Genomic DNA, 16555 nt, shown 5'->3' on the forward strand with positions numbered 1-16555 from the left:
AGACAGACAGACAGCCAACGGACAGACAGACAGACAGAATCAGAGGCAGAGTAGGGGAAGGGAAAAACATGAGAGTCGATGCGGGGCAATTTGTCAATCAGTTGCAATGAGAGTGTTTGTACAGTACATTTACTGTTTCAGATTGGCTACATACATTGCTCTTTTGTGACAAATGCGAGGCATTCAACACAGTACTGACTCACATATAGTTCCCACTTTGGGCTTTGTTTTTGGGTGCCTAAAAAAAACCAACAACAATGACTAGGAAAGTGAAAACTATCACTTTAGCATTAGCAGAGAAAAAGCTAATGAACTAATGCACAGCAGTTATTAATTTTCTTGCTTGTCATTTCTATTGATGTTTTGGAAACCTTTTATATGAAGGATGCTTAAAGGAGCACTTTTGCTCTGGTGTTATTTTTTCCCCACTGACTTCCGGATCTCCTTCCGGATTTCTGCCATTTTTTGCTTCATTTCTTCTTCCTTACAGGGTCATTTCACGAACATCTCTTACAGTATTTCTCCTTTGATGAAACCATAAAGATAATTCATGATACTCTGGCAAGAGGGGGAAAAATACAAACAATGATGTGAGATCCACACTAAACATAACAAAGGGCCATTTATTAGATTACAGAATGTTCTTCAAGCTCTTGATGATCACCCTATCCTCATTGAATACATACACCATATTACACCATAACCTGGTCCCAGGATACTACAGGGACAGTGTATTTAAAGGGGGAAAAATCCAGTCCAAACATAAGATAGTCTGATAAGAATGAGTAAAATATCATGAGTTCAACAGTAAAATTTTGATTGAAATCGAGTGGAAAATAAGGAATTATGACATTTTGAAGTTTCGCTAATTTTTGAGGAAACAGTTCCTGAATAGTGAATATGAATATGCAAATGACAAAGTGAGCATGTCATCCCCTCACAACGTGCCATATAGGTCATACATAAGATTTTAAAATTTCCAGTTTTTCATTCAAATGCAATTTTTGCCCGAGGCTCAAATTCTGGTAGGCCCTATATCTAACTGATCACTATTCTGAAATTATTCAACCAGGAATAACATCATGTTTCAGACTTCAATGACAGAAACATTGAACTTTCGTCATTTTTTTCCGACACGACCAATGGAAAATTGAGAGGTTTTGACACGGTCATCTCACTCATTTTCTTATTCATATCCACTGTACAAGAACTGTTTTGCAGAAATTAGCAAAATTTCAAAATGTCATAACTTCTTTATTTTTCATCTGATTTCAGTCAAATTTCTACCGTTGAGCTCGTATGATTTTACTCTTTTTTATCAGACTAATTTATATTTGGACTGGATTTCCCCTTTAAATACTTCACTGATCACACTCTTCACTTCTCCTGACTAAAGCCTGCTTGACAATGACTGGCCTTCAATCACAGTTTGGTACAATACAATGTAGTCTCTTCCTCCTTCCTCCTTTACAGCTACCAATCTAATAAAATAAAATAAGAGACTGATACACAACACAACCAGTTTTACTGTCGTGATCAAATGCAATGGATAAAAATCGAACTCCCAAACTCCTACACATATTTCTATCTCAATTAAGGGTCGTCTCATTGTCCCTATAATTACTTTCACTGTGTCATTAAGAGCTATTAAAGAAAGTCTCGTTTATGTACAGTGGGTTATAGGGCATAAAAGTAGAGCGGACTCATTGTACGTGCAGCCTGCTTACAGTGTATGTCGACTTCCTACAACGGTTTCTGTCAATATTCGTTTCGTGGTATCGATGCTAAACATCATACATAGGCTTCCGGAAAGTCCCACAAATACTACAACAATGGAATCAAGTCCAATAGGAGAAGATTTTCAGTTCTTACAGCAACTCTACGGAGGGGGGAAAAAATCATCACAAAGATACAGTGTAGCTCTTGCTTCCCTGACAGCAAATAATAAACACCAGGGCCCGAATTCACAAAGGTGGTACAAATGAAACCATGGTTTAAACCATGGACAAAAACCATGGAGCGCCAAGTGTCGCACGGAATATTTCGTTACAAAATTGGTCATTTCGTCGACAAAATGACCGTTTCGTTGACAAAATGTTCATTTAGTTACAAAATGTTGTCATTTCGTTACAAAACAATCATTTCATCGACGAAATGACTGATTTCGTAACGAAATATTCCATGCGACACTTGGTGCTCCATGGTTTTTGTCCATGGTTTAAACCATGGTTTCATTTGTACCACCTTTGTGAATTCGGGCCAATTTGAGGAAATCACTGTCTTCAATGAAAAGGAGTCCAGGGAATAATTTTCCAACTCAAATTCAGCAATTTCAGCTAATGAATAATATTTCAAATGGTATCCTGTACACTTCTACGGAGGAAAACTACTACACAAAAATTAGTTTGTGTAGCAAACTAGCAATGGTATAAAAAATGCATAAAAAATTACGATGCGATACCAGGAAAATTATTCCTTGGAGTCAGCAACTCAAATACTCAACCAGCCACAATGTGGGCCCACTGAGAAGTCAAGCTGATTTCCAGCTGAAATTAGATGATTTGTTTGTTTGTTTGTTTGTTTGTTTGTTTGTTTTTTGCTGCTATGACCATGATAAACAGAGAATCAGATGCTATAAAATCAATTGCAGACATAATAGTACTTAATATAAAGGCTGAGACGATTGGGGGAGGTTTCAGATCAAAACCAAACAATTATCGAGGCCACCTCAAATGCACTGTCTCTTTTAGATTAAATCAGCCTGATTAAATTAGTTTTTGTCTGATTGGGTTGGGGCACAATACATATGAACACAAACAGGCTTCTCAGAATATGAAAATCAATGCCAAATATTCACAGGATAGTGATTTGCTATTTATACCATTTCTTCACAGGGGGTAGCATGGGGGAAAAAAGAATCTTTTTTTAAGAATAAAAAAAAAAATGGAATATCTCACCTGTTGGCGGAGGAGAGCTTGGAGGCGCGTCAGCAAACTTCATCATGTCTGCTCTCAAAGACAATCGTGCCATGAAGAAAATTCAAATTTTAAAAATCCAACTCGGGAAGCTCACCATCAATGGCTAAATGTCATGAAAATTATACACCCAGCCTTTTGCACACACAGTCAGTAGAAATCCAGAATTATGTAAATTTATGCTGAAAAAAGTAGGAATTCGCATGAGGTCATCACAAAATGTTATTAACTCTGTATCATGTTCCCTTCGCAGGATGGTACGGCACCAAATATATTTCACACACACACACACATATATCACAGGCCCTATGGTGCATTATCCATACTTGCAGGATACATCAGCAGCAGCAGCAGCAGCAAGGCAGGGACACAGGTTGTTATCACATTGACAGGCTGACGGCGATGTTCAGAACTTCCTGAAAGCGATCTATGTGCATCATGTGCACAGGTCACACATTGAATTAACAGATAAATACAGGCAATTATCAGCTGTGTGTACTGGCCCTCAGGCAATATTGGCCATGTACACAGTAAATATACAGCTTCTATACCGTGTTTGTCAGAATGTCGTAGATGGGATACCGCTAGTTTAAGTGTAGGCTAAGAATCACTTTGCTGCAATCACATCCAACTAAAGACCATCTCTGTCAAATTTCCACCAAGTGGTCAAACTCTCAGCTGTGTATCACCATTGGTCAGACAGCTCTACAAAAGAAGAGAAGACTACAAAAGAATCCAACCTAGCTGGCATTGAAAGGCTAGACAACATTCTTCATGTGTTTCTCCTCACACAACTTTCAAAGAGTCTCTGGAGTTTGCGGTGCCACCAGCGTGTCACCAGTTCCACCGACAGGAGCGCAAGTAACAATGTGATTGCATTCCTTCTCTCACTCAGCTGAACGCCCGTGCTGCAACAAGTCACCGGTCTCTCTACTCCACAGACTGTATGCCTTGTGTTTGGTATTAAAGCTCCCCACTCCTGTTGATCACGCCCCCACAGACAATCCGCATACCAATGCAAACACCGCCATCACCAGCCACCAGCAAACACAGCTTCACGGCCAAGAGAGAATAGGCAGACAGACTTACAGGCGAGCACCTAGAGTACCACAAACCAGCTGAGCAGCGGTGCTAGATTCTCTCCCCCCCCCCCCCCCCCCCACCATGATTTGACAGCTTGGGGCGGCCCAGGCGGAAACTCACCTTGGCCATAACATTAATGGCAGAGCCCCATGGGAGCAGGAACGGAAAAATAGTATAATATGAATTGTCATCTACCAAAATGCAACCATCATTCTACTCCTGCTTTTCTCCCACTCCCTCCAATGTCACTGCTGTTAGTTCATTCAGGGAGGTGAGGAGTCTCACCTCCCTGGTTCATTCTACCATGGACCCTGATTCTACTTTCTAGCACTCCTCTTTTTCTCTTACTACTGTATTAGTGGAAGGGGAAGGGTAGGTTCATAGGGAGGGGCAGAATGATTATTCCATTCCTTTATTATCTGAATACATAACCCCCCCCCCCCACGACAAATGTGAATTGCTCTCCTCATGATTACCTGTAGATGTAGTAGATGCTTCAAAGCCAACCAATTACTTCTCATCTTTTTTCACCATGCCGTGTTTGTATGTTCGTAAAACTACTAGAATGAATATAGAATGTTTCCATGACAACAATACCAGACTATTCAGTTTCTGATGAAATCAGATGACAAGTGTCAAGACTCCAGTGTTCAACACTTAGGGTCTACACACAATCAAAGAGTACCTACATAGCACAGAGAATATCTGCCACATGTATCTCATTCATGCTCTACCAATCAACCTTCGTGAAGTGACACAGGTCAGAGGTCACACGAGGCAGGGACCTTTCTGGTACCCCTTGGTCTCACAAAGAAGCCATAATATAACCCCTCTACCCCATCCATTATAACCATCTCTTGTTGGTCTGCATCAATTCACCTTCTGTGACACTTCAAAAACGTAAACTTTGTTTTTGTGACACCAGCAGGGCAAAAAATATCAGAATTCTTCGACCGCTGAAGACCATGGGCAGGCTGAAGTGAATGGGTGGCTATTCTAGAGTTATCAAATATTCAAGGCAATGCCAGTATTTCAAGGAGCAATATCACAAACAACGTTCAATTGGTCAAGAAGAGCACTTTCAGTTTTGCCTCCTTGCCGGGGCAACTGACACTCACCTTTGGGCAAGTTAACCCGTTGAGGACGAGTCCCAAGTATACTCGGGCAGGTGTCTATGGGAAATGCGTGTTGTAGCAAAATCAAACCATTCTCGACAGGTTAATTGAGCAGGTTCGTACCTGTAACATGGGGCTCTTGCCCGAATGACTATTTGGCCATGTGGGAGAAATATGTTTTGGAATGCCATGTCAAGTTCCGTCAATATTCAATTCAACCACATCTATGCAGTCCTATAATTCACCTATTATTTTCCATGCTATTCAAGATTTCTTTGCACTTCATTTCAATCTTGTTGAACAAATTATTTTTCTACAACACAGCTGGAGATAGAGAAAGAAATTTCTGTAGTTATTTAAAGTTTCCTTGATTCACATAATATTCCATATATCATCAAATACATTCAATGTCTTTATTGGCCTGACTGGATTGAATCACTTAAGCCCTATACCATACACACTCACTCCTTCATAGAGGGAGAAATCTTGATTTTCAATTCTATTCCAACTCATATCACAAACATATCTCCTACTTGCATGCTCAAGCTATCAGACTTTAAGAACAATAAAACCTCACTATTTGAAATATGAATGATTAATACAATCCTTTCTGACTATGCAGATTCAACAGCTTTCTTGTCAGTCAACAAATAAACAACCAGACCACAAAACAAAATACTTATAAATACATTTAATAAGAAATGGCCAAACAAATATGGAATTGTCACAGCAACAGAATGACGAAAGTCAAAGTCAAGGACAAACAAGGCACACATTCTGTGGCCAAACAATTGCTGCATTTGATAGTAGAAATCAAACAGCAATATTTGGATCGCGGGTGTTTGGAAAAACAATCTAGTCTGAAGTCATGCATGCAACATGAAGGCAGGGTGACAGTCAAATTAGGTCAATGAAACACGGGGGCACTATTTATACTGCAGTACCAGATTTTTTATCGTTATTTTGCGATACACATAGCATCTGTTTCTTGGCAATAACTGCAATATCAAACAAACACGCCCACTCTCTGTGCGCCCATCAAAAGAAGGAACTCATTATTTTCATACCCACTTCCCAAAATTGAAGACAAGTTTGAAAAACACAAATGTGACACTTACACAAACGATAAAGCTGAATCTGAAATCAAAAGCTAGTTCTGTATGCCTAAGCACAAGAGTCTTGGGACAAAAAGGGAAAGATGGAGACCGTTGAGAAAAAACTGCTTTAAACTATAACAAAGCTAAAGGGCAGATTATCAGAAAAAGAGAAATCTATGCATTACCTGCAACATACAATTGTATAATATTCATTAACAACTGTCTCATTTCTAAAAATAAAAGGTTGATAATAAGTTGTATATTTTTCAGTCATCTAGACTGGTAGGTTTGGCACCCTGAAATACTGTAAGCTGTTATTTCAGCATACAGATATTTTCGCAAATGAGGAGGTCACCTAGATATTTTTTCGAGGTGTCGTTTTCGCGATTTAACACCGAGGCTATCATAAATGCATCATTAGCCCATCCTATGGTGGCACTTTCACGCGTTGTTAAATTCGCGGTCCAACAGTAATTCGCAAAATTCTGGAAAATTAAACCCTCACGAAAATACCAGCTTATACAGTATACATTGCCTTGTACTTGAACCTTGAAGTATTTAAGGGAAGCAGTCCTGAGATTTTCACTGTACTGATAATTAAGAAGAGTAAAAAATATAACCTTTCACCAATTTATATGCGTGGACATCAAAAATTTTCTCCGTACGCGATTTAAAAAAAATAATTCCTGCAAGCGATCGTGTAAGAGCCTGCCAAAAGGTGCAACGTCATTGATGCCCTACTCTCAAGTTGACAGCCGTGCCTCTGAAAACCAGTTTAAGTGTTCAAAATGATCATATCTGATTTTTTCATAAAATGTGACAATATGTGGTTTTATTATTTCAAACAAAATATTTCAAGCTTATTTATGTATACAATTAATATAAAAATAAATAGTAAACATGTATTTATAAATAATTAGGGATGACGAGCAGAACACCGCTGGAAAGAGTTGTGCATTGATGACGTATGACTCTCCGCCAAGACTTGCTCATTTGCAGAGTCACACTTTTTTAACCGAAATGTACGAGCTTATTTGGTGATTTGAAAGTTTGTTTTTGATGAAAGCAGTTCATTGGAGGTACTGTACCAACAACAACATATTTTTTTAAATTTCGTGAGGACTGTGTCCCTTTAATCCCTTTCAGCAGCTCCTTGGAACTATCCTGGGATGGTAAATGAGAGCAAAAGCAGATTTTTCCTTCAATACTCAGTGCAGCAATTAACTGTAACTTGCCAGATGTGAAATGCTATGGATGAAGCATCTTGACCAGATTCAAGCAGAAAAACAAGCTTTTTATGAAAATAATGAATTTTTAAATGTTTCATGAACAAATGAATTAAGCAATAGGAGTGACAACAAAGTCACAGGTCATTATCAAAGGACTAACTCAAGACGTCTACTGAACATGTACACAACAAACATTTTACTGTTCTGTTAGTTTGATTTCATGACATTGTGTAACACAAGGCATCTTGGGTTATACATTGGTCTTTAAGCATCGATAAGTCAAATGACATGATTTAACAGTAACTGAATGCATATTATCACACAAGCACAGCACACATCATGTTTTCAACTACATTATCATACATCAAAACAAACATTCAGATAGAAACACTTAATCCTCTAGCTCAACAAATAAGGGCAGATGGGAGTCTGAGTCAAATTTGTGAAGATAGAAATCTTCATCGATATCTCACATTTCATTTTTCAACATGATGGTCTTAAGAATAAGCCTGCAAGGTTGAGAAAAACTTGCTCTTTTTTTGATATGGGAATGCTCCTGTGGAACAAGAACTGAGGACAGGTAGGCCCTAGTGTACACACCTACTGGGAAATTATATAGTAGGCCTATTGTATATTACGCTTATTACCAGGAAAATGCTCTCCTACGAAAAAAGCAAACCATAGGCTACAAGTGTGATTTACGCTTTTACGTATAGAGGTTGTACGTGAAATGCGAGAAAGTTATTAGCTGAAATATTATGCAAAATGTTCATTATCTTTCTTCATTATGGAGCTACAATTGTAGAAACACTGTAGGGAGAGATATGCAAACGAAAAGTTGTAATTGATTATACAGCTCACTTACAAAGTTCCAGGAGAGTTGATTGGACTTGGCCCATCCTTGGTGTCAGTTAGACAAAAACTCTAATCCAACAAAATGACAGCTCTCTTGACTAGTAGTGCTACCAATAAAAGGATGACTTTGGGTTGCAAAATAATGGCTGGTGGCTGGCTATGAGATGACTTCTGCTAGCTGTTCAAAACCCTCAAACTTTGACTTTAGCTGCACCACACTATCAATGATCTCTTGATGTATGAGCCCATCGCTTTATATACCTCACTTTATATACCTTGCTTTATATGTTGGGTCTCAATTTCACACTCCGTGTGAGTATATTCTCTATTGGATTTGTAGGTCTCGTCAACACCTTGGGATTTCTCATCTATTTGCCATGTTGTGAGTCAGGTCCATAAACTACACTCTTGTGCTTATGCAATGACTGAACAGCCACTCAGGAGTTTACCCGTAAAATGGCCACAATGAAATTTATAGCAAAATGGACACTCGGAAGTTTACAGTAAATTCCTCAGATACAATGACTGAGTGTGACAATCTATTACATCAAGTAATATCCTACTCCTGATAAAAAGATTTCACATGCAGCAACCTTCTTTGCCTGATAGTGTGAAGTAAAGATAGAACTTTCATTCTGGTTGTTTCAAGGAATACAACACTTACCTGGTCCTTTGAGAAATGTTGTTGTTTTTAAACACCTCAGTTTACTCGTATCTCAATGGAAAGGTTAGAAATTCACTAAATTCACACTTTCAAGGATTTAGTATTGTCCGTCATTTCCAAGAACCTTGCACACACGGCCCACACACTTTTGCAAAAATTCACCGCAACCACTCAGCACTGTCTACCACCATGGGGAGAGGGACGGTGCGAAGGAGGCTCATCGTACGCTGGCTACAACTGCCTGGATTTCAAGAATGTAATAGGATTGCCTTTGTAACACAAGTTGCACATCCTACGATCAACGAACAAGTACCATTGTTATATCCCCCTTAAATACTAACTACCCATCCATGAGAAAAGGTGTGTGTGTGGGGGGGGGGGGGGGGAAGGGATTGAGGGGGAAGTGCTCAAGGGATTTGCCTTTTGTTGTTGTTTTTTATACTATTCTACGCAACAATACGCAAGGAAGGAGAGCTTTAAATGTAACTGCCATTTGGATTCCCATCGGGGTATACAGGGATGGAGTGGAACAATGACAGTAGATAGAAGAACAAAGTGTTAATCGCTCCAATACCACATATCTCTACAGTGATGTCACTGAGACAGGAATGCCTGGCCCTGAAGCCAGCGGCAGGTAGGCGAGTCAGGGAGTATATTTTTGTCGACCGCTGAAAAGAAAAGAAACTTTCATGTCGTCGCCCCTTTGTTTGAGGATAAGCGGTGGAACATGGAGAGCTTTTCACTGCTGTTCGGTAGAAAACATGCAGCGAGATTTAATCAATGCCTCCACAGTGCATACAGTGTACAGCACTTAAAAGGAGTCATGCAAATTGTTGGATTCATTTTAGGACAGAGAATACAAGATGCCCGAACTAAAAATGGTCGCCCTGTATTCCTACACTTTGTGGCCGCTATCATAGGGTACACGAATGACAAAATCTAGTGCTATAACTGATGTTCACAAACATTCAAGGACTACATGCAATTCTAAAAGCAGTTTGACAACAAGTTTTGAATGCAAGATTCTCTATCATTTCAATGAGAGATCTATCTAGAAGGAATACTTTTTGCAATCCCTGAAACATCAATATTATGAAGCTGCATTGTAGAAATTTGTGAAGAGCTATTGGAATGGATATATTAAAAAAACATGCAAAATGCACACAAATAAAGCATGATTTTCAAGAGAGATCTAATAAAAGCAAACAAAACACACACAAATTATGAAACATGACTTTCAATGCAGAGGACAGGACAAGCTGTGTGCAAATCTAATGAGCAAAACTGAGCAGCACTACAGTGGTTTGCAACACATAATATTTACCTTTCAAACCCTCAAGCATTTGGCGTGGGGAATCTGAGGTAGAGAGAGAAAATGGGACATTGAGAAACATAAAAGAGTTACTTCAACACAATTAAACATTGATGATGCATTCAGCAACGTCATCATACCAATACCATATCATTACAATGTATAAGTCCACTGCATGTTCAAATTAGCTTTGATGCATTGTGTGCAATCAAGCAAATCCCAACAGCAAAAACTTCGTCGAGATCAGACATAGGATAAAAGCAAGAGAAAGAAATTTACAAGTCCCACATGCTTGCATAGAACAGTGACAGCATCAAGATCAAGGTGCATTGTGATCTATAGGTAATTTCTTGACAACATGCCTAGAAACAACAACACAGTGAATTCTTAGTCAAAACATTTCATTCATATACTATGCACTCTCACAGCCATGGCTGGGATGGGCTAACATTTACCCAATGAAGACTAGTTCCGAGTACTGTAAAACAAGGAATTTTCGCGTGCACTTTAATTTCGCGAATTTTGCGAGCGCCAAGATTCGCGAAATTAAAATGCACGTGAAAGTCCATGTTTACATTATATGCATTGAACGCCAGTGGCACTTCGCGAAAATTTCATGCCACGAAAAAGGCTGTCGGCTCCAATTCGCGAAAAATTCATGCCGCGAATATATCATGTTTTACAGTATACTCGGGCAGGTGTCTATGGGAAATGTGTGTTGTAGCAAAATCAGCAAGCCTTAATGGGTTATTAAGAACCTGACGAGCTGTTAAACTTTACTGTGGATATTCATTGTACTTGCATTTTGATAGCGTGCATGGATGCAGTTTGGATGCATACAATCAGAATGCATTCAATGAAAAGACAAGATCATTTATCCTACTACGTTCTGTGGATTTGAGAAAAGGCATCAGGGATTTCATCTTATTACCCAAAATGAAAAACAAACTCCCAGAGAATTTGCACCAGCATGAATTCAAGATGCACGTAACAGTACTGTACATGTAGAGTTGATGCTCTGCCTGTAGAGTGAAGGATGCGAACCTCTCTTCTAATTATCCCAGTTTGTCTTCCCCTTGCCTCCTTCTACTGTTCGACCCCGTGACCTTTCAAAGCAAGTGAGCGAGCCTCTTCTTCAGTCATGGACACTGTGGGCTAACCTCACACTGCCCACGATTGATATCAGGGCAGAACACTTCATTCCTACAAAGTGTACCAGTATTGCCATGCACGCATCATACAGGGAAAAAAAAAAAAAGAAAATAAGAAAAATGCACTGCCGGCTGATCGCAGGTGAATTTCTTTCTCGTACAGAAGCAAAACAGAGTTTGATTTATATTTGCTATAATTGATATTATTCATGTACTTTAATGCTGCCTCTTTACCAAACCTTACACAAAGGACTACCTGTCTACCTGTATATCATCTCTTCAAGCAAATATGTGGCTACAGTATTTCCTTTCACAATCCTGAACCCGTTGAGGACGAGTTCTGAGTATACTCAGGCAAGCATCTATGGGAAATGCGTGTTTTAGCAAAATCAAACCGTCCTCAATGGGTTAAAGGTATTGTTGACCATTGGGAGCAGTGATTTAAATAATTTTCGAGTTATTACATTTGAGGCATATGTGTAGGTCAGTTGTATCACAAAACATCGTAACATAAACAAATTTTGCGACAAAGCCTAAAATATAAGGAGATATCAATATCTTTCTTCATAAGACATAACGGTAGACAGTTTATTCTAGAAACAATCTTATTGTAACTACTGTTCATATTTTGTATATTCAACAATATTCAACACTGATTATACAGATTCAAATTTTTGAGTTGGTTGTTGCTATCCCAAACTCACATTTTAGAACTATTTTGAAGCACTAAAGCTGGGTTTTTGTTTAATCTGCAAATGGTAAATAATGCCTTTTTTTAATGTGATTCAAACACTGAAAGTCAACTTCTCATAAGCTCATGTTGCTGCGTAGAGCTCTACAAACTGTGGCACCTGATGCCAGGCATTACAAAATACATTTTCCAACCTCGCCTTCCCTGAAAAGGGTAATGAGAAAATGGGCAAGTGCCCTTTTCCCCTCCTCCTCTGACTGGCTCAACAATGTGTTAGTGTTGCCTGTAGCAAGTGAGCACATAATCTAATGCATTCCCCATAGGTTCTGAATTCCCAGCAGATTTTCATACTAGATCCACCAGGCTTCTGCACAGCAATATGTTGATAGTCACTTTCTGATGAAATATGAATTCCTCTATCAGCAATTAACTTTAATGTTGTTTCTTCAATCAGCAAACTCTGTCACAGTTGTAACAACATGCTTGTGTTTTTCCTTTTACCACAGACCGCAAGAGCGCATCTGCTAATTCATTCGATCATTGCATCGAAAGAATAATAAACATGGATGGGGTATTGGTATGGAGTTCTCAACATGATAAAATGGCAGGGCAGCCACTGACTTTCCAGTCCAGAGCCGTGCCAGACACACCGATGGGCAGATATTTGAAATAGAGTCTTCTTTAACCCGAGCAAAGCCCTAGTGATTATCATACAAGACTGCTGGACCGTGTGGGTTCATGGTTTACTTGGCATGCTCAATAATCCATAATGCTCCAAATATTACTCCGGAAAGCAGGTTGATGGTGGCACCTGCTCATGTCTAACCATCCAGCCACAATGCCAGGACAAAAGCTCTCACTCAGAAGTGTCGAGGCAATGACAAAAAAAAAGGGGGAAAAAATACAGCATATCATTAAGTCTGTCATTTATACTACTGATGATACATTTGTATAGAATGCAAAATGTACAGTACTCTGAGATAGAAGACCTGATAAAGTTAACCCATTGAGGACGGGTCCCAAGTATACTTGGCAAGTGTCTACGAGAAATGTGTGTTGTAGTAAAGTCAGCCCGTTCTCAACGGGTTAAAGTGATACATCACTTCAGGTTCAAGTTAAATCTCATCAAGAGAGTAACACCAGACATGGATATAAAAATTTTACTACAGTGGGAAGCAAAGTGAATAATTTCAGTATTTCAAGGTTTCATAAAGCGTGATGTATCAGTCAGGGACTGCCACTGGAACATGTGTGTACATTCAGTCACACTATAGGCCATATAGGCCTATTATCATACCTATGCAAAGAAGATAAACAGATGTGACTGCCTGACAAGTCTCCTATAATTTGCTTGAGCGCAATCTTCACTAAATTTCCTTTTTGACATGAAATCAAGCAGATGATATACTAGGCCTATGTTGAGCATTAAATATGCTTTATGTTGTAGGCCTATTGACTTTACAAATTCACGACAGATCTAACTGTTCTGTTCAATATATTTTCTTTGCGTTAATTTGAACACATTGATATTTTACATCGAAATTTTACTAACTGAAATGAAAAAAAAAAAAAAATTGGAGACTATTTTGGAATCCAGTCTGCAGAAGTATGGGGGGGGGGGGGGGGCTTGTGAAGTAGGGCAGATCAAAGAGCCTGGTAAAACTAGGACTGAAACCACAGTCTCTTCATTCATTCCACTGACATTCCAAAGCCATGATGTCACCATAAATTCACCCTGACATTGACGGCTATGGAACATACACAGTGAAGAAGAATGTTTGGGATGGGGCAACATACATACATCCTGGCACATCATGCCAGGGTTTGTTGTATATTGCACACGGTGGGAATATTTTTAGCCCACATGTGAAACATCGCTGACATGTATACACTTCAAGGTCAAAGGGTCAGCTTCCCCATAACTTCAAGCGAACCTTTGTGGCACACAAACACACACACACACACACAAGGGGAAGCTCACATCATTTTCTTCGTAATTTCGATGAAGGTGCACGTGCTGCAATGAAAGATATTTTGCCTCGATCACACTTCAATAAATCACTCAGCTAATATTCAAATTCAATATATAGGCCAAATATATGACAAAGATGAAGCTGAATATGTGCATTAAAATGGACTCTTCTTTCTTTAAAGAATTTTTTTTAAGAAATCTTTTTTCAGTTTTTTTGGGGGGAGTGGGGAATTCCCTTGTAACACGAGGAACGAAATGCCAAATATTCTTATACAACCTTGGATAGTTTGATAAAACAGTGTTTATTCAAAAAGTTGAATATTGAGCATTTGCATCTTAACTCAAGAGATATTATTTGTGTACTGCTTTATTCCTAAAGACATGTCATTTAATCCATAACGGGAGAACTAAAAGATATTTCTACCAATAACATTTGAGATGTCTTGTGAATGAAAGTATTCCAGTTTAAAGGCATAATTTACCATTTGCAGATGGAACAAAAACCCAGCATTAGTGTTTTAGAACAGTTCTAAAATGTGAGTTGGATAGAAACAACCACTGTAAAAATTTGAATCAGTAAAATCGACGTTAAGTATTGTTAAATTACCAATGTGAACAATAGTTATGATAAAAATGTTTCCAGATCAAACCGTCTACAGTTACGGTTTATTGAGAAAAATACAGATATCTCCTTATATTTTAGGCTTTATCACGAAAACTTTATATGATAGGATGTTTTGTAGTACAACAGACCTACACATATCAATGCATAAATGTCATATCTTTACTTTTTTTTTAATCACTGCTCCCAAAGGTAAACAGGACCTTTAAGCAGGCCTGACTTTGTTGAAGCAGCTCACACCCCACTGTCACTCTAAACAGAGGCCACAATATCAGGACGCAAATAACGATCTATTTGCAAACTTAGGTGTCCTTTTTTCTCTCTCTCTTTTTTTCAGAGACCAAGGACAGCATGAATATTCATGTTGAGTAAATACCACCAAGTGATGACACTAATGGCTCTCCTTTCATTGTGGTCCTCACTTATGACTGACCATTGATGGGACCTGAGGGCAGCTGGTGGACATAATTAGCGCTAATTAGAGTTGGGTAATGGCATGAGTCAATACCACTTCAGCTGGGGTAAGCACAACTCCTTTTAGCAGTAGCAGTAGCACTGTGAGAAGGCTTTGGGACAGAGACTTTCTACTTAAGTGGTCAACTGGAATGTGTGTCATCCAAGACTTACAACTGTAACACTCAACAAAAATATACGTACATCAGACAGATAGGAATGCCTAGGAGAGAGCACTGTCACTATTGTTCTGTAGCCCAAATCCTTTAGCTATTAAAGAAAATGCTTGTTTGTTTCTTTGTTTGTTTGTCTGTCTGTTTGTTTGTGTTTATGTATTGTTAGTCCAGTACAACCTACTCTGAATAGTCACCTGAAGATTTTTTAGTCAATATATATCAGGGCACTTGTAGTTTGACAAAAAGAAAAACAATTCAGTGAAAAGCATTAGATACATAATGTGCAATATACGCAATAGATAGCTGTATAGATAAACAGACAGAAAGATAGATAGAGAAATAAAGCTATTTGAAGATATAGGCCTACATAGGTAAAACCATCATTCACTGTAGCAGGATACGCTGAATGCTCTCAGAGAGAAATAAACATCTTGTAAAGCTGGAAATATGAAAACAGGTTTGTTCTGCATATTTGTGATTCTTCCAGATGGTTTGGCCATTTTCAATGTACATGGTGCTCATGAATTTTTGTTGAATATCATGTAGCCTATTGTTGAGTGGTATGTTCAAACTGGATGCACCCATCAACACAGAAACGCACAACCCCCAAACCCCAAACCCCTAAATCTCCCCCCCCCCCCCAAAGAAAAAGAGAGTAAACATTGCTTCCATAAACATACACATAAGTAGTAAACAAGGCATGGCAAAAACATTTACTGAAAGCTCAGTTTCCCATACAATTTTATGCTTCTACTGACAGATCAGATAGCATCCTAAATGCCCATATGATCAAACAAACAATTCTCCATTCCACTGGTTCCCTGTTTTATCTTATTTTGTTTTTTCTTGTTATTTCATATTTTCTGGGAACTTTCCTCAATTCTAGAAAAAAATGCATGATATCATGTTGAAATAAACACAATATTGCATTTTCATCAACTGGATAATAGAATATGCCACATCTCACGATCTAAAGTGCCACATGCATGACTTAAAGGGACTGTACAGTACTGGTTGAGGTTGGGATTCATGTTTTGAGCATTCCTAAGTGAGATAATGAGAAACCTCTTATGAAATATGAAAGAGTATGTGATTTTAAGAAGGATTCAACATTTATTTGATGAAAATTGGCTTTCAAATGGCTGAGTGATAGTAATAAA

General features: G+C 38.6%; 1 protein-coding gene across 1 annotated transcript in view; it reads right to left on the bottom strand.

The window, feature by feature from the left end:
* LOC139724207 (rap guanine nucleotide exchange factor 1-like) overlaps positions 1-16555 on the bottom strand; it is a 143885-nt gene that overhangs the window by 83266 nt on the left and 44064 nt on the right. Inside the window, exon 2 of the mRNA XM_071635352.1 lies at positions 10343-10375. Within this exon, the coding sequence (XP_071491453.1) occupies positions 10343-10375 (33 nt within the window). The remainder of the gene's footprint in view (positions 1-10342; positions 10376-16555) is intronic.

This window comes from Diadema antillarum, unplaced genomic scaffold, assembly GCF_040938485.1.
Source record: "Diadema antillarum isolate AM-2024a unplaced genomic scaffold, OU_Dant_1.0 scf00000208, whole genome shotgun sequence".
Taxonomy (NCBI): domain Eukaryota; kingdom Metazoa; phylum Echinodermata; class Echinoidea; order Diadematoida; family Diadematidae; genus Diadema; species Diadema antillarum.